Source organism: Onthophagus taurus, chromosome 7 (assembly GCF_036711975.1).
Source record: "Onthophagus taurus isolate NC chromosome 7, IU_Otau_3.0, whole genome shotgun sequence".
NCBI lineage: Eukaryota > Metazoa > Arthropoda > Insecta > Coleoptera > Scarabaeidae > Onthophagus > Onthophagus taurus.
In genome coordinates this window covers 18,768,763-18,795,834 of record NC_091972.1, presented here as the reverse complement: position 1 = coordinate 18,795,834, position 27,072 = coordinate 18,768,763, and the positions used below count along the sequence as shown (strand labels likewise).

Genomic DNA, 27,072 nt, shown 5'->3' with positions numbered 1-27,072 from the left:
TAGCGAACCAGTTACGTGTGACACCCTGTATAGAAACAACCCTGTATAGCTGAAAATATTTTTAATCGATGCAGCTTTGATGGTAATATATAACATAAACACATTTTTTTAAATTTTCAACAATAAAGCCACTATTTTCCATCTCCGCACTATTGACTCACCCTGTATAGTGAGAGAGGAGTTGAAGCTGGAGAATGTAGGTGGAAGCAAGTTGAAGGGCAATAAAGAGCGAGGATGGACTGGAGCAGAGGAGCGACTTTAAGATTTTGAAAGAATGTTGGAGGGAGGTTAAGTTTGGAGTGGGGAGTAAAAGAAGAGAATATTATATCAAAGTGGGATACTCAACAGAGGAAATACAAAGAAGAAGAAGAAAATAAGGGTGAACACTGTGGAAGGAGTTGAAGGGTAGAGATAGAGACGCAGAAGAACAAGAACGTCGTTCTCAGGTGGAAAAGGGGAGATAAAAAATAAATATAAGGTCTTAATGACGAAGAAATAAGTATGATTTAGAGATTTAGGTGAAGGCATGAAGAGAGAGTAAATAAATATTGCGTGGGGGATGATTAAGAAACAAGATCATATTATATGCTGAGGTGGGATGATTTAAGGTAGGGTGGTATACAGAGTGTTCCATATCTTCCGCATCAGAGCATTATCCGGTTATAGTATACATTATTCTGAAGCGATTTTTCTAATAAAATTTTTCATTTAACAAAAGCTTAGGGAAACGCCTTCGGAGATCGTAAATCACACTCAAGCAATCACCGCGCCGTTCTAATTTATACCAATAGATTCGACACGGAAAGAGAAATAAACTTTTTCCGCCACTGAAGTGAATCGCTATTGGACGACTTTAAACAGTTCCCGTGTGGTTATTATAAACATTTCAGAAAAATTTTATTAGAAAAATCGCTTCAGAATGCTCTGATGGGGAAGATATGGGACACCTGTATAGTGGATGGCGTATGTGATGAGATAGAGGAGGGAATTAGTAAGTTATGTACTAAAACTAACAATAAAAGATTAATAAAAATATTAAAAAATCTTACCCTTGTTGCTTCTAAATGATCTTTAGCTCTATCTTTAATTGGAGCAAGATTTTCCAATTTTCCATATTGTTCGTCAATCCAAGAATCTTCACCCTCCTTAGCTTTATTATAATTCTTTAATAACCCATACGCTTGTTCACAACCTTTCATACGATCCGCTAATTGAGCGCAAATATTATTCCATCGATTATTTAATTTTTGCATCTCTTTATCCAATCTTTCAACATCAGAATGAGGACCACGTTGATTCGGTCTAGATTTTTCCGTTAACCTCCTGGCATTATCAAAATCATCATTTAATTGATCCATGGTCATTTGATGTTGTCCAACGGCCGATTGTAATTTTAATAAATCATCGTGAATCGCTTCCAAAGCTTTTTCAGTTGATGGTAATTCTTTGGAATAACTCAATTTGCTCTCAAATTCGGAAATCGTTTGGGCCGCTTCTTCCATTCCATTTAAAACGATTTCTAAACATCTTAAACGTTGCATATATAATTTGCTTGTGTTCCAAATATATTGCCATTTATCGAGAACTTTTTCAAGATCTTTTTTATGTTGCGGTGTTTTCAGCGTGATACTTCTAAAGGTATCTTTAACTTGTTCAATCTCGGGTTCGAGATTTTGAAGGCGCGATTCGAATTCTTTATGTTCCCTGAAAAGATGTACTAAAGTATCAACATCTCTTGGAATTGGTGAAAGCACGCGTTGGTTTATAACTCTTTCAGCTTCGTCTAAAGCGCGCTGAAGATTCGAGATTTGATTGTTAAAAATCCTTGTTTGATTCTTACTTTCTTCTTCTGCTCTTGCTCGTTTTTCAAATTCATCGAATAAACGGTTAACTTCGTCCATTTCTCTGCGTAACCTTCGTAATTGCGGATCTGATGGATCGCCTTCTGCAAAAAGCTTATCGGCGTCTTCGTTTAAAGCTCTTCTAATTGCATTTCGTTGGTCAACACCGATTGCTATAAATTGAGGTAAATCCCAACCTTTTACAACTTTAATTGTTGCGAAAATCATATTTTGTCTCATTCTTAATTGTTTCTTTTGCCATAAAGCTAAAGATCTTTCGTATTGTCGACGAAGTCTTTCAACTGCATCAAGTGCTTCTTTATCAGGTGGTGAAATAACAAAACAAACGCCGGGAACGGATTCTTCGATTCCTTTACTGTTTTGAACTCTCCATTTTATGCGTCCAGAATTATCGATTAAAACGCATTTTTTATTTTTTTCGATGGCAAAATTATTTGTTTTGTAATTGCAAACAGCAATAACATCCATTGGTCTTGTAACTGGTTGTCTTCTTTGTTTTAAAGGCACAATTTCTTGCGCACGAACCGTTAAGTTTTGGATTTGATCCCCGAAAGCGTTTAATTCATCTCTGAGAAGTTGCATTCCTTGCAAGAGTGATTCTCCTTGGTCTAAAGTAAAATCTCCCTGGCTAAATTCGGTGTTCATTATTTCGTCTTTTTCCTTTACCCATTGTTCCGCCGAGTTAATATCTTTGTAAAATGATTGATAATTATGCGCATTTCTCATGTGTTCTTCTAAACAATGAGTTAATTGGAGAAGCCAAGCGCATTGTGCTTGAACGGCGGCGATGTGAGCTTCGATAGCTTTACTTGCAGGATGACTTTGAATGACTAGATTTTCACCGCGATGTTGAATTTCGGCAAAGTGGATGTCACGTTTCTCTAATTCACTCATTAATGACTGAAAAATAAATAAATAAGCATATCAAAAGCTGTGTTAAGAAATTGGTCAAAAAGAAGATAAATCTACCTCATCGCCAGATCCATAATTATGCTTGAAAATTAGAAAATTTAGAGATAAAAATTAAATAAATCCTTTTTTTTGGGCAACCTGAGTCGATAAAGTTTCGTGAATTTTGGTTGCCAAAAAAACGGTGTATTTAGGTCAGATTTATCGTTGATGAAAGAATTTAAATTTATTTAGATGTTGTTTTAGACATAGAAAGCTTGATGGTGTATCATAAAATGGTACTAATTGAATGGAAATACTTTGAGTATCTTGAATAAAGGCAAAACACGTTGAAAACGTTAAAGAGGATGTTTTCCAGAAAATGCAATGACTGCAATAAATATTCAATGACTTTAAAGTATAAGAAAAGCTGATTGGTGTGAATCAAAATTGTTGTAATCGACTAAAAACATCTCCAGTCCAAAGGACGAAGAACGAATTAGAAAAAACGATTCTGAACACTTTTGAAAATTTTTGAAATATTCCAGAAGATATAGAGAAGCTTAGAAGCATGAGAAAGCTTTTTGGTGTGGGTCAAAATGGTACTAACCGATTCTAAACAGAAAGAGGCTATATGACAAAGGCTAAAAACATTAATAACGATAAAGAGGATGTTTTCCAGAATATTCAATGACTTTCAAGTATGGAAAAAGCTGATTGGTGTCAATTAAAATTGTTGTAATTGACTAAAAATGTCTTTAGAATGCTGCACGACGAAGAAAGAATCACAAAAAAATGATTTTGATGATTTTTGAAAATTTTTCATATATTCAAGAACATATAGAGAAGCTTAAAAGCATGAGAAAGCTTTTTGGTGTGTGTCAAAATGGTACTAATCGATTCTAAATACCAAGAGGCTATATGAAAAAGGCTAAAAACATTAATAACGTTAAAGAGGATGTTTTCCAGAATGAATTCAATGACATTAAAGTATGAAAAAAGCTGATTGGTGTAAATTAAAATTCTTGTAATTGACTAAAAACGTCTTTTGAATGCTGAACGACGAAGAAAGAATTACAAAAAAATTATTTTGATGATTTTTGAAAATTTTTCAAATATTCCAGAAGATATGTAGAAGCTTAGAAGCAGGAGAAAGCTTTTTGATGTGTGTCAAAATGGTACTAATCGATTCTAAACACCAAGAGACTATATGGCAAAGGCTAAAAACATTAATAACGATAAAGAGGATGTTTTCCAGAATATTCAATGATATAAAAGTATAAAAGAAGCTGATTAGTGTAAATCAAAATTGTTGTAATTGTATAAAAACGTCTTTAGAATACTGAACGACAAAGAAAGAATTAGAAAACAATGATTTTTGAAAATTTTTCATGATTCTAGGAAATGTAGAGAAGCTTAGAAGCAGGAGAAAGCTTTTTGGTGTATGTTAAGATGGTACTAATCAATTCTAAACACCAAAAAGCAATATGATATAGGCTAAAAACATGAATAACGTTAAAGAGGATGTTTTCCAGAATATTCAATGACATTAAAATATGGAAAAAGCTGATTGGTGTACAGTAAAATTTGTTGTAATTGACTAAAAACGCCTTTAGAATGCTGAGCGACGAAGAAAGAATTACAAAAAAATGATTTTGATGATTTTTGAAAATATTTCAAATATTCCAGAAGATATAGAGAAGCTTAGAAGCAGGAGAAAACTTTCTGGTGTGTTTCAAAGTGATACTAACCAACTGGAAACATTTAGATACTATTTGACAAAGACTAATAACGTTAATAACGGCAAAGGCGATGTTTTTGACGTTTCCTGGAAGTGTTTGAAAAATGTCAAAAATGGAAAAAGCTTCTTGGTGTGCGTCAAAATGGTACTAGTTGATTGGAAACACTTTGAAGTTATTTGACACAGGACAAACGCGGTAATAACACTAAATGGAATGTTTTCCAGAATGGGTGGAAAATGAATGGAGCGATATAGACCAACAAAATGGTTTTAGGGCTAGTAGGTCATGCACGAATAAACATATATATATATATATATATATATATATATATATAAGCATATTCTGTTTGGGAAAATTAATAGAAAAATACTATGGCAGGAATTGGGAAACAAATTTATTTTTCATAGACCAGAAGGAGGCAAATCGTTTGAAGTATGGAACTATGTGAGAACTATAAAAGAACTGTATGTCAGAAAGTTCCAACCCATGTCAGAAAGTTTTCCAACTAACAAAGATGCCGTTTTTCGCCCACTCTGTTCAATATCTATTTATCCTATGCAACCAAACATTAGACAGGGATTTGCTCGAATGTTGTAATACAGATAAATGACTCTTTTTTATACACTTTACTGTTTGGAGACAACCAAGTTGTTGTAGCTGCAGGTAGAGAAGATGTAGCAGACATGACATGGAAACTTAAAGAAGAATACTAATCATGGGATCTTGAGAAAAACATAGCGCAGACAGAATACTTAACGTAGGGAGCGACACAGAACACTTGAATATTGATTGTTATCATTCTCCTGCTTCAATTTAATCATTCAGTAAGACACCAAATTGTTAGAGGGATATAGCTTATAGAATAAATCTGTTGTGGTCTAAAGGAATAAGAAACTGCACTAAACGCAGAATTAGTATATATAATAGCATCTCAAAATAATTTGACCAGAGTTTACAAGTCTTAGAAATGGACGTTCTCCGACGAAGTTGCAGAATATTTAGACTTCATCACATTACAAATAGTGCCATTAAAGAAATAATGAAATCAGGCATAGATAGTGATATAATAGACAGAAATCAGAAGAAAAGGTTGACATGGCATGTGCATTTCAACAGAATGGGCGAGAATAGACTTCTAAAAAAGATCTGCCAGTTGATTTAGACGGGAAAGCTAAGAAGTGGATGACGTCTGAAGACCACTTTTATTATATGCCACAAAATGAAGCATGTAATGTTATAAAATTTCAAATTTTTCAAATATTCAAGAAAATATAAAGAAGCTTAGAAGTAGGACAAAACTTTCTGGTGAGTTTCAAAGTGATACTAATCAACTGGAAACGCTTAGAGATTATTTGACAAAGGCTAATAACGTTAATAACGTCAAAGGAGATGTTTTCCAGAAATTTTAAAAATTTTAGAATATGCGATATATTGACTAGTGTCAATCAAAATGGTTTTGATTTATTAAAAACAACTTTAGAGTAGCTAACTTGAACGAAAAAAATTAAAAAAGATGTTTTTGGCGATTTCTGGAAGTGTTTGAAAGATGTCAAAAATGGAAAAAGCTTCTTGGTGTGTGTCAAAATGATACTAGTCGATTGGAAACACTTTGAAGTTATTTAACACAGGACAAAGACGTTAATAACACTAAAAGGGATGTTTTCCAACATTTTTAATACCTCTAGAATAAGGAAAAATTTGATTGGTGTGAATCAAAATGATTTATTAGTATATTAAAGCCTTAAAGTTTTCCAACTACCAAAGACTTCTTATACGAATGCTGTTTGTCGCCTACTCTGTTCAATATCTATTTATCCTATGCAACCAAACATTAGACAAGGATTTGCTTGAATGTTGTAGTACAAATAAATGACTCTTTTTTATACACTTTACTGTTTACAGACAACCAAGTTGTTTTAGCTGCAGATAGAGAAGATGTAGCAGACATGACATGAAAACTTAAATACTAATCATGGGATCTTGAGAAAAAATAGCGAAGACAGAATACTTAACGTAGGGAGCAGAACACTACAATATTGATTGTTATCATTCAGTAAGACACCAAATTGTGAGAGGGATATAGCTTATAGAATAAATCTGTTGTGGTCTAAAGGAATAATATACTGCACCAAACGCAGAATACACCAATATATAATAGCATCTCAAAATAATATGACCAGAGGCTACAAGTCTTAGAAGACTCCATCACATTGCAAATAGTGCCATTAAAGAAATAATGAAATCAGGCATAGATAGTGATATAATAGACAGAAATCAGAAGAAAAAGTTGACATGGCATGTGCATTTCAACAGAATGAGTGAGAATAGATTTCTAAAAAAGATCTGGCAGTTGATTTAGACAGGAAAGCTAAGAAGAGGATGACCTCTGAAGACCAGTTTTATGATATGCCATAAAATAAAGCATGTGATGTTATAAAAATTCAAATTTTTCAAATATTCGAGAAAATATAAAGAAGCTTAGAAGCAGGAGAAAGCTTTCTGGTGTGTTTCAAAGTGATACTAATCAACTGAAAACACTTAGAGACTATTTGACAAAGACTAATAACGTTAATAACGTCAAAGGAGATGTTTTCCAGAAAATTCAAAGATTTTAGAATATGCGATATATTGATCAAAACGGTTTTGATTTATTAGAAACAACTTTAGAGTACTTAACTTGACCGAAAAAATTAAAAATGATGTTTTTGACGTTTCTTGGAAGTGTTTGAAGGGTGTCAAAAATGGAAAAAGCTTCTTGGTGTCTATCAAAATGGTATCATGTGATATTACGATGTATTTACTACAAAATTTTATATACCTTTTAATTTAAGGAGTATGTAATTGATACACAATTAACCATCAATGATAAATCTTCCCCACCTTACTCATAAACAACAATTTTAATTTAATTTTCTTACCTCGTAATATTTTTCGACAGTTTGTAAATTCATATTAGTCTCAGACCAATCTCTGGTAACTTCAACTTCTTCCTTTTCATTTAACCAATGCAGTTCGTTGGTGGCAGATTGGATAAAGTCAAGTAACGAATCTAAATCGCTCATTCGATTATTAGAAAACGCCAATAATTCGGTGTAAACTTTTTGTAAAGTGCTTAAATGTTGGTTATACAAAGACAGTTCTTCGCCAGTAAAGTTCTGTCTCGCTCTAACGCAACTATCAACTTTAGTATGGTACTGATCGATAATTGAGTGTTCTCTTAAATGAATATTTCGCTCCGATTGTACCGATGGTAAATCAGTTCCAAAATCGGCATCTTGTAATTGTTTCAATTTGTTTCTACACCATTCGATGCAATCTTGTAACGTTCTAAAATGAGGGTTGGTGTCGACGTTTCTAACTTCTTGCACGGTTCGAACGTGTTTTGTGACGGTTTTTTCTTCGATTGGAAATCGAAGATTGGCTAGAGGTTGAGCGATTTTTTGTATTAAAAGTTTTTTCATATCCGCCCAACGCGCGTGAAGTTTTTTAACTCGTTTATCTAGTTCCGGCGCTTGAGGATATCTCGCGCTTAAAAGCGTATGTACATCGTTGAATAAAGATTGGATATTTTGCTCGACCACTTCTAAATCTTTATCGATATGATCCGCTATCTTTTTCGCTTCCAATGGATGAATTCGTTCGATTCTATGACTTTCCTCTTCAATCATATGTTCAATATTATCTAAAGCTGCATCGGAATGTTTAATTTCTCTATGAACCTTATCTGCCAATCTTTGTAATCTTTCTAATCGCCTAATTTCGTCCATTATGTATTTTTCTCTTTCTTGGTGTGACACCATTAATCGGTTCCAATTTCTTTCGATTTTTTCTATGTGAAGTTCCGGTTCAATATCAATTTCGCCTACAGTTTGGAAATATTTTTCTAAATCTCTAAACAATTGACTTAAATGTTGTTTATCTCTTTGTCTAGGTGGGACTTCGTCTGTTCTAAATCTTGTTGATTCAGTTGCTAATTTTTTCATTGCAATTAAAGTTGGTGGAAAAGATCGATCCTAAACAAATTAATGAATATTAAAGTTTTTTTAAAACTAAATTTAAATAAATACAAACCTGCATTACACTGTATTTTTCCCTCATCCATAAGTGAAGCGACGAAGCGAGTTCTTTATATTCGTGAACCTTTTGTTGTGAAACGGCATCGTAAAGCGGATGAATTGGATTTGGTTCAGGGAACACTTCGTGCAGAGACGAGATGTAAGTAATAAGCGATTTCTCATCTGGTTGTTGGGTATCGACGTCTACAAAAAAAAATTATTTCAAATCGTTGTTCCAACACAATTAAAAGCAACAACTTCAAACAAGACAAGTTTGCACGCGAATACCTACAACATTAATTAATTCCAACGAGTGCATTACCATTCAGAAAATTCTCAACGGGTCATGGTCGAGTTTATGACACATACCCATTAGATTTATATTTTAATTCAAATTTAATCATGAACAATGTCAGTTAAAAAATTCTAGTCGCGTTCAACTAGTTAAAACGAATATAAACAATTACAGAGAGAAGAATGCCAAAGGGTTACGCAACAAACAGTGACACATATTATCTGTGTATTGTACGGTTCCATAAATGGTTATACAGAAAACCAGTGATGGTCACTGAGGCGTTTAATAAATTCTTTTTTTTTGTTTCTTCACGTCGCGATGTGAAACCACTGCTTAACCCAAATAAGTAATAACCCATCTTCGTCGAGACAAAACAAAGAAATAGTTCTTTGTTTAAAAACAAAATTAAAATGGTAATGCTGATTTACATCTATTCTATTTTTCTATTCAAATATGCTTTTTTTTACCGAGAATTTTCATTAAAAATTTATGAACGTAAAGTTTATTGTTATTAACAACACTGAATCGGAAATCTACTTAATATTCGTCGCTTATTTCATCTATTTTTGAATTTATTTCCTGCAGAATTAAAAATGTGTTGAGTAAATTTCTTAGCTTGTATACTAAAAACATAGCATACAAGCAAATTTGGTTGTTCAGAAAGTATTATTGGCTGTAACAGCTCCGTTGTTGTGCTATGTGTTTCGACTTAACGTCTTGCTTTATTAAGGCCCACTTTTACCACCTCTTGATAAATTTATCCGATAAATAAATCTGGCTCTTAGTCAATGAGAGCGCTTAAAATCGCCGTAACCATGGCAACTATCCTGTAGATAGTTTATCATGGTAAAAGTGGGCCTAGAACGCATTCAAACTAAGTTGTCTAAAGATCTCCCTGGATACTCTTCAGCAATACCTCCAAAGTATAGTCTAGTTGGGTGTAAAACGAAGATGAGTGGATATGAGAAGAAAATGAAACAGAAAATATCACACCAGTTACTCTTAAAGAAGTAATCGATGAGATAATAAGTAATCTAAGTCCTTAAAAAGACTTTAGGATTCTCATCATAGGAAAAATCCTAAAACACCTAACTAAAACAAAAACGTTTAATGGCAAACTGGAAAGTTGCAGAACTAATCATATTGCCAAAGTCAGAAAAACAACTTATCGATATTAAGTCTTACAACTCTTCGAGAATCTACTGCTTATAACAGTTTGTAAGTTGTCAGAACTGGCGCGTCACTATGGAGTTAGCAACAGGGCATGTGTCATCGTGACATTGATATTGCTGGCCAGAGTTGTAACGTTTAATAAAACAGTTATAATATAACAGACATTTTATTAAATAACCAAAACATAACAACTGCTCAAAAAGACTGAGGGCAATAATAGTAGCAAATAGCGTAATCAGCCACCAACAGAATCAAAGGAGACAGTCAAAAACATTTGGCACACCTTCAAAACAACAATTACAGCCATACAAACAGAAAAATTACAAGACATTACAGGAACTAAAAAAAATTTATGGACGTCAGAAGAAATTTTAGAACTGATGAAAACTCGTAGATATTACAAAAATCAAAATGAAGCGAAATATAAAGAAACGCAGGAACAGGGATGAGGAAATGTAAGAGAGAAGGACGGCGATAAGAGAAAGCAGGTACAATCCAAAATATAATGAAATTGTAGTAGAGGGGCTACCAAAGTACCTGATGACGGAGGGGGTGAGGAGGGGAAGAGGTTGGTAGCCAGGTTTAGGTGTGGAAATGAAGAAAGGGCCAACAGATATTGGATGGTAGATGAGGGGAGGGGGACCAGGCTATGTGGGGAGGACTGGGAGTCTCTACACCATTTGCTGGTGGAGTGTAGTGATTTAGGGAGGGGGTGATAGATTGGAGACAGGTGGTGGCAGAAAGGAGTCGTAGAGAGACAGGAAGAGGCTGGAAAAAGGGTAGGATTTTGATTAGCTATGGATAATGTCGTTCTTTTTTATTATAAAGAAACGCAGAGAATCATCAGAAGACATGTCAGGCAGGCAAAAGAAGAGTGGATGAACAGCAGATGTGAGGAACTAGATTACTTACTAAGAAAACATGACCACTTTAATACATACAAAAAGGTAAAGAAAGTCACAAATATGAAGAAAAGATTCACTACAATGACTCTAATAGATGATAATCATCAAATAGTAACGAGTCCAGAAGATGTAGGATGCATATGGGAAAAATACTTTCAGGAGCTCTTTTATGGCAAAAGAACAAAACCGCAAGAAATAATACTTGACATACTAATATCAGAAGTTACAAAAGTGGTTAATACGGCAAAAACACGAAAGGCCTCAGGTTCAGACGAAATATATGTAGAAATGATAAAACTTATAAATGAAAAAACCTTTAGACCTTAACGCCGCTAATGAACAAAATATATAGCACGGGAATCTTCCCAGAACACTGGTTCAGATCAACGTTTGTACCCATACCCAAGAAAAATAAAGTAAATAGATGCTCACAGAGAATGCGAGAAAACCCTAAGCAAAACAGTTAATTTGGATTGCGCATGGGACTTGGTACAAGGGAAGCACTGTTTATTAACGCAAAGACGTGTTTCTCTACTTTATCGATTACAAAAAAGGGTTTGATCAAGTAAAACAAGAACTGATCGAAACCTAACACAACATGATCTATAAAAATGTGGCCCTTATTAAACAAATGGCATCGATCAAAATAAACGTTCATCTGATAAAACATACATGTCGATAAGAAGAGGGGTGCCTCAAGGCTGCGTACTTTCTTCAATATACAGGGTGTGTCAAATGTCTGGAATATAGCCAATAACTTCGCCATTTGTGGTTTTAAAGAAAAATTTACTTTGATTTACTTTGCTTTGATTGTACTTAGCTGATTTAATACTTTCAAAAAATGCATTTGTTCTCGATTTTTTTCTTATACAACCATATGATTTGATATGTTCATCGCATAGAGGGACTTATCCCCTATCAAAGAATGCAAAAAAAATATGCATCCCATTTAAAATAATAATGTTGGTTGCCATAGCAACGAAACAAACAACAATGCAAACAAGCAAATATCGCAAAAAATCGTCATAATTAATAAAAAAACTTTTATTTGAAACATTTTTCTTTAAAACCACAAATGGTGAAGTTATTGGCTATATTCCAGACATTTGATACTCTGAAAAAATCTTTTAAAATGGCCTCGAAAATATTGAAGAAGGAATCAAAATCAACAATGATTATTACGGACAGTGCTAAGGGATTGCAACGACTTTTGAATGTTGTGACCAGGGAAGGAGATACTTTAGGCTTAAAAATAAACAAGCAGATAGAACCGGTACACAGATTCCTCGATATCTCGGTTGCTGGATAACACAGGATCTCGACTACGAGGTTGAAGTGCGAGCTCATATAGAATATGCCAGATTCGCTTTTCAAACAATGAAGAAACGCCTAGCAAATTCCACCTTTTTGGGTTTTTCGAAGAATGCTGAAGATGCTAAGAAGGATGGGAACTGACAAAGATCTCTTAAATATGGTAAAAGCCCGGAAAATAAGTTATCTGGGGCATATAATTATAGAGGGAAAAAATACAACTTTCTAGGACTCATAATGGAAGGAGAAAGAGCCCAGGGGTGAAGAAAATCCTCGTGGTTAAAAAATGCAAGGGACTGGACAGGCATGGGCACAGAAAGCATTTTGCCGAAATTATCACCAACCTTTAGTAATGGAGAAAGCACATTAAGAAGAAGAAAATAGCCTAAATAGCCAGATTATAAATTTGGATTCTAGCAAAAGCACTCAACAATAAACCAAAAGCGTAAAATAACCAACATCATTCTCATCTCTATATGCAAATGCAAAGGAGATAGGTCAAGCAGAACATCCATTTTGTTGTGCGTGTGCAAAGAGCTATATCCTGCAACTAGAAGACTAGGTATTACTGACTGAAGACAAGATAGTGCTCATAAAAGACTGGATAGTGCTCGCAGAAACCTGCACACTTCTGATATACAGCTGGATACTGCTAATAAAAGAATAGATACTGGCAGAAGATTACACATTTATTGATAAGCGACTAGATCCTGCCAATATAAGACTAGATGTAGCTGGCAGCAAACCAGATAACGCTAATAAAAGACCATATAGTCATCGTTCAAACATAAAGCATTATAGTTATGGTAAAGCCTCAACCTAATCCAACCTCAGAATCAACTTCTTACATTTTTATCTTAACCGATAAAGACAAGGTGTCATGATTGACGTAAAGCCTCGGCCGTAAGCGACCTCGGCTTCATTTTCTGGTTATCTTTAAACATAAAGCAACGTAATTAAGATAATCAAGATCGCGCCTCAACCCAATCCAACCTCAGGATCAACTTCTTATTTTTCCTTTCATAACGGAGAAGACGAAGCGTCATGGTTGAGGTTGAGCCTCTGCCGCAAGCGACCTCGGCTTCAATTTCCAGTCATCGGTCAAACATAAAGCATTATACATATAGTAAAGCCTCAACCCAATCCAACTTCAGAATCAACTTTTTACTTTTTTGTCTTAACGGATGAAGACAAGGTGTCATGGTTGAGGTAAAGTCATTTCCAGGTTATCGTGTAAACATAAAGTAACGGAATTAGCATGATCAAGATCGCTCCTCAACCCAATTCAACCTCAGCATCAACTTCTTATTTTTCTTTTCATAACGGAGAAGACGAAACGTCATGGTTTAGGTTGACAAACCAAACGTAGAGATATTAAATTCGTACGTCTCTGACAGACTCTTTAAAGTTAAACAAAAAGATGAATATTCAGATTTAAAAGAGTACCTCAAGGCAGAGTACTGGATTCTACCCTGTATATAGCAGACTAGTGTCATACCAGAGTTGGAAGGGATTGAGGTGGCTTCCAAAATAAAGTGCTTACCACCTCTATATATAAATGATACCATTTGTCCTGGAATATATTGAACAGTCGGTACGACATTAATTGTAGAGCCTCACCGCTTGTGGCTGAATTAACCAATTCTCGCAGAATCTTAAGAATGAAGATGCCGAATTAATAACTACGATAAAAGCTCGCAAACTCGAATACCTCAGCCATATAATAAGAAACGAGAAAAAAATAACAATAACAGGAGTATTCCTTGCAACAGTAAACAAGGGTGTGATAATCAGAGTGATTGCCAACCTCCGGATCGGATAAGCACTATAAGAAGAACAAGTATTGGATTCAAGAAACACAATTTTTTACTCTTGGGTTGAAAATCAAGCTGGTATAAGCAGTATTGAGATAGCTTCATCGTCTCTAAACTTTTGACAAACTCTTGAGATAGTGGTTGACTAATACTGCCACATCTCTCGTATCCGTAGCCATTACGTTCCCTATTAGAGGACACAGTTTTTTATAGGTGGATAGAGCTTTTGCTTTAAATTTACAGGTAAGTAGGATGTTTTGCATCAAGCGCACTTTAAAAAGCTTGTAGACATTAATGCAATGAAATAGATTGTATTAGAAGAACGTAACATGCTTGGCGTTATAAAAATGGAACAGGCAAATCTACACAACGGAGAGTCAAAATCAGGTTTGAAGTGATATACAATACTGTTATGTAATAGTGCAAGTTCTGGATGTCTACAGGGTGATTCATTAGCTCTATGACAAATTTTGGCAGATGAGAGGTGATGCGATTCTAAGGAAAAAATGTTATATGAATATGGGTCCGATTCATTTTGGTTGAAGAGTTACAAGCCTTTGAAAATTTTACACAGTTTAATAGGCAAATGAAAATGTAACATAAAAAATAAATTTAAAAATTACAAAAATTGTTCGAAATGTCCGCCTTCAGCTTGAATGCACGCCTCACATCGACGAAGTAAATATTTGCAACAATCGCAACAATAATTATGAAACACAAATACACAGTTGGCTGTGATAACAAAACTTAGTTCTTTATGTCAAACATTTCAATTTACTCTATTCTGTGTGTTTCAAAGTTTATAATTGTCATAGTTTTGATCGAAAACGAAAATGCATGTATTTACGACTGAAGAATATGCAGATATTATTTTTGTATACGGGCTTTGTAACGGAAACGCTCGGCAAGCAGCAAGAGAATACCTTCGTAGGTTTCCAAATAGACATCAACCTGCCCATACAGTGTTTAGTGCATCATTTCGCAGACTGAGAGAAACAGGTAACCCCGCTCCACTACATTCCGTTCGTCCCCATGATGTGAATGTACAAAATGAAGAACGTGTTATTGATTTAGTACTTGACGACCCTTCAATTAGTACTCGGCGTATAGCGAGCATGTTACAAATATCCCAAAGTTTTGTATGGCGTGTATTGAATCGAGAAATGTTACATCCGTTTCATCGCCAAAATGTTCAAGTATTACATCCTGGAGATACTGAGCAACGCTTAGCATTTTGCCACTGGATTATTCAGCAACATGCTCAAAATAATAATTTCATTTCCCAAGTTCTGTGGTCTGATGAAGCATGTTTCACTAGGGACGGCATAAATAATTATCATAACGAACATGTGTGGTCCTTGCAAAATCCACATGCAATTAGACCAGGAAGATTTCAGCAACGGTTTAGTGTAAACGTTTGGGGTGGCATTTTTAACAATTCTTTGCTACCTGTATGGGTGATAAATGAACGCTTAAATGCAAATATGTACAGAAATTTCTTGGGACATAACCTTTTCGATTTTATCGACGACGTACCACTTAACATCGTTCAAAATATGTGGTATCAGCACGATGGTGCACCACCACATCGAGGAAGAGAAGTCATCGCTTGGTTACATGACATTTTCCAAACAAATGGATTGGCAATGGAGGTCCAGTAGTCTGGCCATCACGATCCCCAGATCTAAATCCGCTGGATTATTATTTCTGGGGACACATGAAGCAGCTTGTGTACCATGTAGAAATTACTAGCCGTCAGCAACTACTGGACAGAATTCAAGATGCAGCTAATAGCATACGGAATGATCCAAATATCATACGTCGTGTGATAGAATCTTTACTTCGTCGATGTGAGGCGTGCATTCAAGCTGAAGGCGGACATTTCGAACAATTTTTGTAATTTTTAAACTTATTTTTTATGTTACATTTTCATTTGCCTATTAAACTGTGTAAAATTTTCAAAGGCTTGTAACTCTTTAACCAAAATGAATCGAACCCATATTCATATAACATTTTTTCCTTAGAATCGCATCACCTTTCATCTGCCAAAGTTTGTCATAGAGCTAATGAATCACCCTGTATATCTGTCTAAACGAGGAACCGGGTTAACACATTTAACTCAATTAGTTAAAAGTGTAAATATTATTATTTATTTAAGTACAATAAACAAAACTTAATGAGTCCATGGTGTTTTAGCAAAATTGAGCATGCCCATGTATAAGCGTCCGATGAGACGCTAATTGAGTGATAATCAATAAAATCATTTGAGTCACCATTCCTAATGATAGAAATGACTAAATCCAAGTTTATGGTATCCGGATACACCTATTTATAAAGCTCGCATATGTTCCACATATAGACTTAGATTTTTTTATTAGATAGAATGCCAAATCCTTTGAATACACAACAGGTCTCTGACTTCTATCTGGGTTGTGTACTTAAACGAGAAATTGAGCAGATATAACAGTGTCAACTTTGCATATCTCTAAAGTATGCATGTGGTTCTGAACTAAATCATTTGCAATATTGTCAAAAAAGTTGATAACGGGTTTTATTTCTGACTAAAGAATATTGTTAATTGCCTCCAACGACTTCAACTGGAAATCTTTGCGTATTTAAATTGTATAAAACAATAAATAGTATAACAAAATGTTATTATATTAAAACTCTTACCTTCTGGATCTAATAATTTTGTAACTCCATATTCTCTTTCGGCAACATAAAAAGCATGTTCCATTCTTTCTCGTGCATGTTGCGATCTAATCTGTCGCCAATCGACCAAATCGGGTCGATTTCTGTGAATAATAGCGCTAAACGCAAGTCCATCTTTCCAAGAAGACGTGAAATCGGTTACTCGAACTCCCGGATACTTGTTTGTAGTGCGTTTTGCCCAACGCAATAAATAATCCTTAGCGGAAACGTTCGGTTCTTGACCTACCACGATATCGGAAATCTGCAAGAAATTACAAAACAAAATTAATAAAAATAATTTTCGGATAATTTTTAAAAACAAAAACTATTTGTTGTAGAAAAAAAAACTAAGTGAAGGGATTTGTTTGAATATCTAGGTTAAGATGTTCAACACTTTCCCTGAATTTGTCCGTTCATTGTTTACAATGAAAAAAAAAAAAAAAGAAGAATCTCGTATTTGCGTATTTAAACAATGTACATTGTTTCGAATAACTTTCGGAATAACAAATTGGAGAGTGTATAAAGTGTGTGTTCGTGGGTGGGTCAGCTGTTTAGATTTTTTCTTGACGTGGAGAAACCCACTAACTCTATAGTAGGTGGGTCAATGTCGCATTGCTGCAAGGAAAACTTCCAAAACAGGTTGCGGTTATTTATTATACCATTTCAAGTTCGCTGTCATCGTCTTCGTCACAACACCTTGCAGATTATAAATACGCGACATTTAAATATCCCCTTAAAAATTTAAAGGTTAATAAGTAAATGATAAAATCATAAACAATATTTATTGTTTCGATCTTGAGCCATAAATAACCGATGATATAACCGATGTTGTTGAGATAAAAAACGTGCAGAGAAAGTTTTTCGAGAGAGATTCCATCCATACTAAGTTGTTGACGTCAGATGATTGGATTGAGTCACGTTTACCACAGCAAATTTACTAACCAACAATCTAAGTTAAGTATTGAGTGCAAATCCAATAGGGATTGTATCAATAAATACGAGAGGCAAGAAATCCTTGACGTTAATTAATGTTGTTTATTATCCATATTAGTTCAGACATAACCAGTTCGCTACCAATAATATTACTACTAATACAGTAGTAAATTATTTTGTTATTTATTACCAATAAAATTTAAATGAAAAAATTGATAAATGATACTCCAAATATAGAAACTATATAAATAGTTTTAAGGACTTTTAAAAGCTATTAGAACGTCTAAACGAAAATAACAAAGTTTCTACCGTTTTATTTCGCAAGATTTTTTTTTTCTTTTACCGATTGGAAAGTTAAGAGGTAATTCAATCCCCGATAAGGAAATATGAGTGCATATCTAACCTTTACTTTCTTCACCGGCCGAATTGCTCTAGATTCAACAATTTCACGTCTATCTTCGATATTTCTTGAACTACCCCTATTCACCAAATCCTCGGTAACACTCTTTTCTTCACCACGTGTTAATGTTGTTAATTTCCGATAAATCCTTGTCGTTATCCTCCGCGTACCATCATCGTTACTCTTACTAGTTCTTGTTGATTCAATAGATGATCCCAAAATTTCAGTTGATAATCTTTGTTTTTTATAAACAGCTTGTAAATTTTCTATTTCTTGGGGGTTTGATAAATTTGTAACTATCGGTGGTCCTAAAATCCTTTTTACAGTTCCATCTGAAGATGTTCCTTGCATAAATAAACGTTTTGATCCTGATGATGTATCATCTTTGACGAAACGATAAATCGACATTTTTATATTTTTTTCACATCACACTTTAAATTTTTAAGTAATTCGAGTGGACGAATATAAATGAACAGGTGTTGCGCGTAAAGTTTACCGGTGAATACTGAAACCGATGGCTGTAAGCGTGCAGTAGACCATTCGCAGTGTTGAATGGTGTGGGTTCCAGGGCCGTACGAAGGCGTCCATTCGGGGGCCCCTCTGTGTTTATTTTTCGCTAGACTGACCATGTTTGGAAAGTCGATTATTATTATTATTGCTATCGGGAATGCAAAAATAACGTTACACTTCGTGACATCGCAATACACGTGTGTTTTTTTCAATATTTTTCTCTTCATCCCACTTTAATTTTTTTCTTTAATATATACTTTGTGACATTGATTTTACACCTCCAAGTATACAACACTCTCTAATTATAGTTGAAGTAATGGTTGCGCAAAAAAATGTTGATTAAGTAGTAGATGTACGATTCTCTTTTTTTATGTTTAGTGGGTGGTTTATTAACATTTTTAATTTGACACGTGTGATGTATTAATTTGTAAATAGGTGGTGATTAAAAATGAGCATAAATTATTTTATTGTAGAAAATATTTTAAAAGTACTCAATATGTTTATTAATGAATTTTTTTAAACCATCGTATAATTTACCACTGGTAAAAAAATTTATTAAAAAATACTTCTAGATACAAATTTTGATATTAATGAATACAAAATTAGTCAAAATATATCAATGAAAATATGTTTAGGTCAAATTTGGAAATTACAAGTTGGAATTTTCATCGATAATTTTCAAAATTTGCTATAAAATTATTTTCTTGAAGGATCCTTGTGGAAATATCACCAATTATTAATTAAAGTATCCTCTTTTTAATGCAAAAAGCCGTTTTGAAAAATCACTTTCAGTTCTTGAGAAACAAATTTTTAAAATTCTTTCTTTGCTTTTCGGAAAATCACTATCCGTTCCATCACTAGAATAGAGTGAAGACCCAATGGTGGCAAACAATTTCAGCCCCAATAGTCTGATATGTTGCTTATCGAGAGTATTGATGTTGGTTCTGAGGAATAAACAGTTCTTGGTAAACTACCAACTTGGTTTTAGACGATTTCGACACTTCTGCAAAAAGTTGCAAAGCGCCTCTCTCAAACTGAAACATTTAGCTGTGGTGTTTTTTGACAGTTGTCTGGATTTTTAATTCTTGCAATGCTGTTTTATATATCAAACTAGCTAATACGAAATCGACACAGCGAACTTTCCGCGATGTTCAACGCATATCGGCAGCAGTAGACAGGTGTCATCTTTCTCTTGACGAACAGGCAAATTCCACTAATTGTTCGTGGTAGATTTTGAAGAAGCCCTGTCTGGCACCGAAACTTTCAAAATATTCGGTTATCGTGTATTTGCATAGTAAATTTCTGCCTTGAAACCGATTTCTGACCCCTTTTCACAACTTTAGTGACGTAAATGACATATACATTCACAAGTACAATGTTCAGAATGTATGTCTTGGGGCTGCACGACATTTGATGACACATTTGGTCCAAAATATCAACCGCCCCTTTTGTGGCATTGTAGGTCTCGATTATCTGAGGTTTTTGGATACTTGATCAATGACAGGCTTTTCGTGGCAAGTGTATAGTAGCAAAACTACTCTTGAAATTTTTGCCTTGTAAGAAACCATAGTTTTTGGCTCATCAAAACAAAACAAGCTTGTGTCTATGGCTCTGTTCTTGGGATTTACCATTTCGGGAGGGATTTCTCGTTCGTTCTTTTTCAAAGTACCTACAATGATGAATTTGTAGGGGTGAGGTTGCCAATGGTACAGAGTTGAACCAGTTCTCAACAAAGAAAAACAAATCGCACTCGTAATTTTTACGATAGTTTAGCTTTCTAGGGTTAATACATTAATAACATAGATCTGCAAAAAAGAAGAGTTGATTATTATTGGATATCTGATGATCATTTCCGAAGTAATTTTCTGTTTCGAATCAAAATAAGCCCTCCGAATTGGACCATCACGTCAGGATTTTCAGATATTTAAGGTTATGTACAAAAAAAATTGCATTTTTGCCTACTTTTGAAGTGATGTGTGCGACGCACAATATTATTTTGCCGTGTTTTATCATTCAGTAGTATCCTTGTCCTACAAAATGCGTTATTGAACGGTGCTGTACTATTTTTACATTAAAAGTTATGGGCATTTTAAAGTGATGTAATAAGTTAACACCTAGCATATGGATCAGTACTGTCAGATATGGGGGACACGTCAATCCGATTTTTGTATTGTATTTAACTTTCATGGAATCTCTTTTGCTTGTGTTCCATAGATGTTGTGCCAGATCGCCTCTTGTGTTGAGCATGTGGCTCATCACGTTGAAACGTTGAAACTTTCTCTGATACTGTCTTTCCATTTCTTTTATATCTTGATGGAAACGATCTCCTTGCTCTTCGTTAACATCACCTAAATTGTCAGAAAATCAATGTAGATGAGAGCGCAAATAGTGCAACGTCACGCTCATGTTACAAATTAATTTTTTGAAGTTTTTTAGCATCACAACGACTAGCACCCTATAATAGGCAGCTCTATTACTGCATAAGAAACTATTGACAACTTCTTTGAAGCTAGTCCAGACTCATCCAGACTCTCCAGGCTTTGATCAAAGTTTTGTAAGAGACCAATTGATAGATAATTGATCACTTTACCAGAAAATACTGCCTTTCTGACAAAATTAGCAATGGCGTAGACAATATTTTAAAAAAGGGCTTTTTATTGGAGAAAATGTTTAATTTTAAAGAAACTTTGACTCGCTATACCTCGTTAAGGAGGCATTTGAGACCCCATGTATATTAAGAGTATTCATCTTAATTTTTCATCAATTATCTACTCTAGAAGTCTGTCAGCGGTTTTTTGAATAACCCTGTATATCCTTCAGAATTCACAGCTACTGTACACTCCTTTTTTTCAAAACAGCAAGCAACTAATCATTTTTTCTTTTGACAATACACATCATATTTGCATTTGTTTTTCACGCAGCGCTTTGCATGCATTCCTCCAAGAAACAAAATCGCTTTTGGTAAGCTAATCGTTCTTGTACCACAACCAATTTATAGGAGTGGAATGCATCACATAGAGTATGCGCAGCTGCATGTTCCTGTTCTGAGTACAGAAAAGAACGCCGAGTATTACTAACCCCTTTTGTTAGTAACCATAATTCCTCTTCTTTGCGTATTTTTAGTTCCTCTGAAGATGTCCACCCACGAAACACTTGGTTGTCGATCAGAAATAGTAGCTACAGAACATTGGAATACATATCTTAGGTTCGCAATGTAACATGTAATATTTTCGTATTGTGCTAAAGCATAAATGGTCAGGGTGATCGATTGGAAAAATAGAGAGGAAGAGGAGTACAAGTATCGACTAATATATGATGTATTAAATTAGATGGTGATCCGATACCAGCTCGGGGTTCTATAGATTGTTTTGTGTTCGCTCTTTTATGTTCTACAAGCGAGATTGTACAGTCTGGTGTTCGATCTAATCGTAAGATGTTTGCTATTCAGGTCGCCAAATGGGATAACTGGTTTTGTGGAATTTCGTCGGTTTTTGGGGTTTGGCAGAGGCTGGAACTCTCAGAGGATCTTAGCAGTAATGCTATTGCAACTTATTTTAAGTGATGAAGAGTTGCAGTATCTACTCTGTGAAGTTTTTTTGCAGCAAATCTGTGTTTTTACTAACTTTGTCAACCATACGGTTCACGCTGGAACCAAGATACATAAACTCCCGCATTACATTGTAATTCTTAGTGCTCATTGCAAGATTCTTCCCGAAGTCATAAATGTTTATTTAGTTGTAGGCTGATCCTATCACTGCTGTATAGCCTATCAAAACTTCCTACCATCGTTGGCAGAATTCAGACGACGATGTCAAAGATGCTATTATAGTGCCGTTAATGTCTATAACTAACTCTTATATTCTCTTAGATGTTACTTTGTATTTTTATGCAACACGTTTCTCATTGTCAAACGGATTTTCTTGGGATGTTAGGACTATATAAGACATTATATGATTTATCATTATGGGATTTGAAGTCGATGAACATATAGAATGTGTTCATGTTATACCCTAAGATCTAGTGTAAAACAAATATTTGGTTTGTTGTTGATCTACCCGCTCAGAATCCACTTTGTACTCTCCGGGACTCTCCCCGGGATTTGCTGCGTTTATCTGTATAAATTTCAATTTCAGTGAATCGTCCTTGTTATGGATATGGCAAATGATCTCCAGATTCCACTCCTCGGACATTTCTTCTGTAGCCCATATTTGCTCATACATTTTGTGTAACTGACAGGTCAGCTGAACTCAGCCATGTTTAAGGAATTTCTTAGCTTATTATTAAGGACTTATTATATCTTAGCTTTTAATGGTCTTCTTCTATCTCTGTAACTAGGGTTTGTGCTTAATATTCCTCGTCATTTACTCTTCTTTGATTCACCACGGCCATGCCAGTTTCTACATTCGCATTAAGCAGCTAATCAAAATACCGAGTGCAATTTAATATGTATTAAGTTGACGAGTTGGACACAAATTTCCATTTTTATCCATGCACAATGTGGTTCTGGGTATAAAATCCAGTTTAAGATTTTCCAGCGTCTCCATCTACCTGGTTTCGTCCTCTCGCTTCTTCGTTCCGTTTCTCCTGTTTTCTTGTCATTCTGTATTCTTCGGTATTTCTTCTCGTTCTCCTAGGCCATTTTGTTGCAGATGGTGAATAGATGATGAAAATGCTCAGAGTAATGTAGTATCATATGCTGTAATATTTTTTGCAGTATCATTAATTGTGTTAAGCTCCATTTTATCATCTTCCTATGAAGCACTTTAAGTGATTGCTGTTATGGTCATGTCATAACTTATTAAGAACTTTTTATCCAAAAATATTTAGAGGAAATGGTTAAAAAAATGTGTGTTACTAATTGATGACGATAAATTATTCTTTAAGTGTCGTTAGCAATTATCCCGCTCGCTTCTCAAGTCATATCCCGTCCTTTTTATAGCAAATTTTTCGTCGTTTCTTGAATGACAATGGATTATTATTGGGTACACCTTGCAGTCACACTCTGTCGGTCTTCCGTGATGGCTAAAAAACTACATCCTTAAAAGTGTGCACCTTGCGCAAGTCAAGTGATTTAATTTGTACGAAAGAAAACAACGAAGTTGTAAGAAGATAAGTAAATGTTTTTTTCTTGTAACCAATAAATTTTAACACTTTTTTAATGATACCTAATGACATCATCGATTCTTTTAAGTAATGATCTAAAAACCTCGGCATAGAGAGGTTAACTGTGACCCCTCGGGAGATTGAATTATTTAAATTTCAATGTTCTGGGTGGACCGTTACGTTTGGGTAGGAGTTCTCCATCCTACGGATTTGCATATCACCGAGATTTACAGTTTGTACTCTTTCTTTTCTTTCAATGAAAGGGGTCTCCCCACCAAGTTTATACGCACAAATCAAATTTAAAACATCGCTATATTAAAACAATTTAAAGTAATTATATAGGAAATAGTTGGTTGGAACACACGTTTTTGTTGAAAATAACTTCAAATTTCGTCTGTGCAAAGTATCATTAAGTTAACTGTCCGGAAATCGACGAACCGTCGCAGACTCTCTGCGCGGCGCCTCTCGCAACTTAACGGAGCGTTAACAGGAACCTCACCTGCTGTGGCGACCGGAAGACGACCGCACTACGTCACCGGAAGAGGGCTGTGTATCACATACACTACTTGCTATGCCAATGTGAAAAATATAAACGCGATCAAGCCGTGTGCATAATTTTTATCTTCAAATTAGAAATGAAAAAAATCTAGGTGAAATGTTGTGTTAAAATGTATAAATAAAAGTTAAGACAACAAAATTTTTTGTTTTTTGATTTCAAATTAAATTGAATAAACTAGAGAAAAATAGTATTACTGAACTGCGCGTTAAAATAAGTAGAATTAGTGAAATTAGTTCAAATATGACGTCATTTCAAGTATATTTATAACAAAATTATCTATTGTTATACAACAAACAAAAGCAACATAAACTTAACATTATGAAACTTATTTTGGTCTAAATTAAAATTGATCTCGTTAAAATTACACAATAACGTTCACACCATCAAAATTAAATTAACAATCCAACCTAAACCTGTGTAACTATCTAATTACATCCGCTAAAACTAGTTTTATTGAAATGTGAATGGCAGGATGTAAATGAGTACCAGGTATTCTTAAGATTTGATTCATCATACTTTTTAAAAACATATTCTTTTCCTACTTATCAACATTAATAATAAATTATACAGTTAGAACGTTTTTTAGCTCTACAAAGATTTTGAACAGGAAAGATAGATGATTTGATTCTCACAACCGAACAAGAAGAGTCGAAGGTCTTCTAATATAAAAAAGCTGCTCTCGTTGCTCGTGCAACATCAATCACGAGTCACGAGAGAAATTATCCAACTAGAAAACGGTCACGTCTCTGTCAAAAAGAGATTTTAAATTGGGTCAAATTTTTAATTTGAAATCAAATTTTTTTTAAATAAACACAAAAGCCAGTTCTTAAACGAGTGCATTTTAGGGGGAAAACTTACCTTTTTGGCCTTAAGAAACCAGCCCAGATAGCGTGAGAGACAAAAACATCAAGTTAACTCTACTAGAACGGTTTATATGGTTGCAAAACGAACTGGCTCGAAGAGAAAATTAAAAGGGATGTTGTGTGAGTGTCTTTTTTTTGTACAAAAAGTTTCTACTAAAAAAGCTGCTTCTACCAAAAAAACAACAGAATTTGAAAAAGCTTCCACTTACCTGGAAATGAAGGATAATAGTCCAAATCAATCCTAAGGTAAGTTTAGGATTTCCATCGACTATATCTTCGGATCTAATGTTAACCAATTTAATTTTTTTACGACGAAGGAAATGTAGGGCTGTATCGATGTTGTGAAGCATATGAAATCTCATTTCTCTGTTTTCGACCGGCTGCAAACAAAATAAAACATATGTTATTTATGGATAAAACAGAAATTGTTAATTAAAATTTATTTCATAAATCAAGATATATATTTTTGGACTTCATCACAGTCTTAAAAGGTAAAACTTAAATGTTTTAGTAAAACTCGTTAATGAATAATGATTCTTGGAGTGTTTTTTATCAGAATATTACATTGAAAAAGTCTACAACACTACAATTTCTGAGATGAAAAGTATTTTGTATTAAATTTAGTTATTGTAAGGCGAAGCTTCGGTTTCAGATTGTAACCTAGGGCAATACAAACGTGATGCTTAAAATAAAACATAACCGAAGTAGCGTCTCGGCCACGAGTGACCTCGACCTCAGTTTACAAACCTTAGTCTACAACCGAGGTCGCTTGCAACTAAGGCGCTACAAGCGAGACTTTTAGTAAAATATAATCGAGGTAGCACCTCGGCTTCATTACTACAGGGTGACACAGAATAACGGGAATTTTTGAAATGCATGAGCAGGTGGCAGCACTACGAGACAGTGAGCTTGAGCAAGTAAATACTTTGCCATTTTAGTAACCATGGATCAGAGCAACGGGCGGCAACTAAAAATGTTTTATAAAAACAATGATAGTTTTTACAACTGAGGATATCATGGTGCCCCATCAAAACACGCGATAAAAAATTGGATTAATAACTTTGAAGAGACTGGATCTGCCCTAAAGAAGAAACCAACAGGACACTTAAGAAGTGTTCGTACTCCACAGAACATTGAAGTTGTCTTACGGAGCCCACCACGGTCAATTCGAAAACAAGCAACTGCGGTTGAAATGTTCTGGGAGAGTGTTCGCAGAATTCTTAGGTTTGAAATTTTATCCATAAATGCTGCAGATTGTGCTACAACTGAAGGAAAAGGATTGCCAGTTGTGATTAGAATTCTATCAACAAATGATAACAAACTTAAACAATAACGATGAATTACTAAGTAAGTTGTTCGTTTCAGAGGAATAATCAGAACTACCGTTACTGGACAGATACAAATCCTAATGATGTTTAAGTTCTTTACACACCTAGTAAGGAGTCAGTATGGTGTGCTGTTTCATTACATAGAATCATTGGACATTATTTTTCTGGAAATGAGCAGGGGATCACAGTAATTGTTAATGCGAATCGCTCACAGTTCACGTTCGAAATTCACTGAGATTCTGCAGCGGCCAAAGAAGAATCTCAACAGTAGATGAAAGCTGAATGAATGCATCAAGAATGCATTCGTAGAGGAGTACGGCATCTAATTGATATAATTTAAAAAAAAATGATAAATTCCATTAATGTTTCTTAAATAGCAAATTTTAAGCTCCTCGAACCGGCGTTCTAGAAGGAGGTTCTTGAATCGGCAAATTTTTAGGGAGATTCTTAAAAAAATTGTCATTTAAAATAAAACATAACCAAGGTAGCTCCTCGGCTTCATTGCTACAACTAGTAGAGATAGTGCACCGTGCACTTGTCATACAAATAGCTTTGCACGAAGCGAAGCTTTGTATTTCGATAACCACCGAGGCACTACAAACGACGTCCTTAATATAAAACGTAACCTAAGTAGCGCCTC

The 27,072-nt window shown here is 34.6% G+C and overlaps 1 protein-coding gene across 36 annotated transcripts in view; it reads right to left on the bottom strand.

Moving 5' to 3' along the window:
* The window catches only part of LOC111418631 (dystonin-like protein short stop), a 218,934-nt gene that overhangs the window by 92,907 nt on the left and 98,955 nt on the right, over positions 1 to 27,072 (bottom strand). For 33 of the 36 annotated variants that reach the window (XM_071198177.1, XM_071198179.1, XM_071198187.1 and 30 more), the window contains 6 exons: positions 25,314 to 25,484; positions 16,719 to 16,998; positions 8,564 to 8,751; positions 7,411 to 8,505; positions 2,832 to 2,855; positions 1,050 to 2,762 (listed from right to left, as the gene is read on the bottom strand). In XM_071198177.1, coding sequence (XP_071054278.1) covers positions 1,050 to 2,762; positions 2,832 to 2,855; positions 7,411 to 8,505; positions 8,564 to 8,751; positions 16,719 to 16,998; positions 25,314 to 25,484 — 3,471 coding nt within the window. Of the gene's footprint in view, positions 1 to 1,049; positions 2,763 to 2,831; positions 2,856 to 7,410; positions 8,506 to 8,563; positions 8,752 to 16,718; positions 16,999 to 18,072; positions 18,587 to 25,313; positions 25,485 to 27,072 lie in introns of those variants that run through there. The other 3 variants (XM_071198190.1, XM_071198167.1, XM_071198189.1) reach the window with 2 other exon arrangements.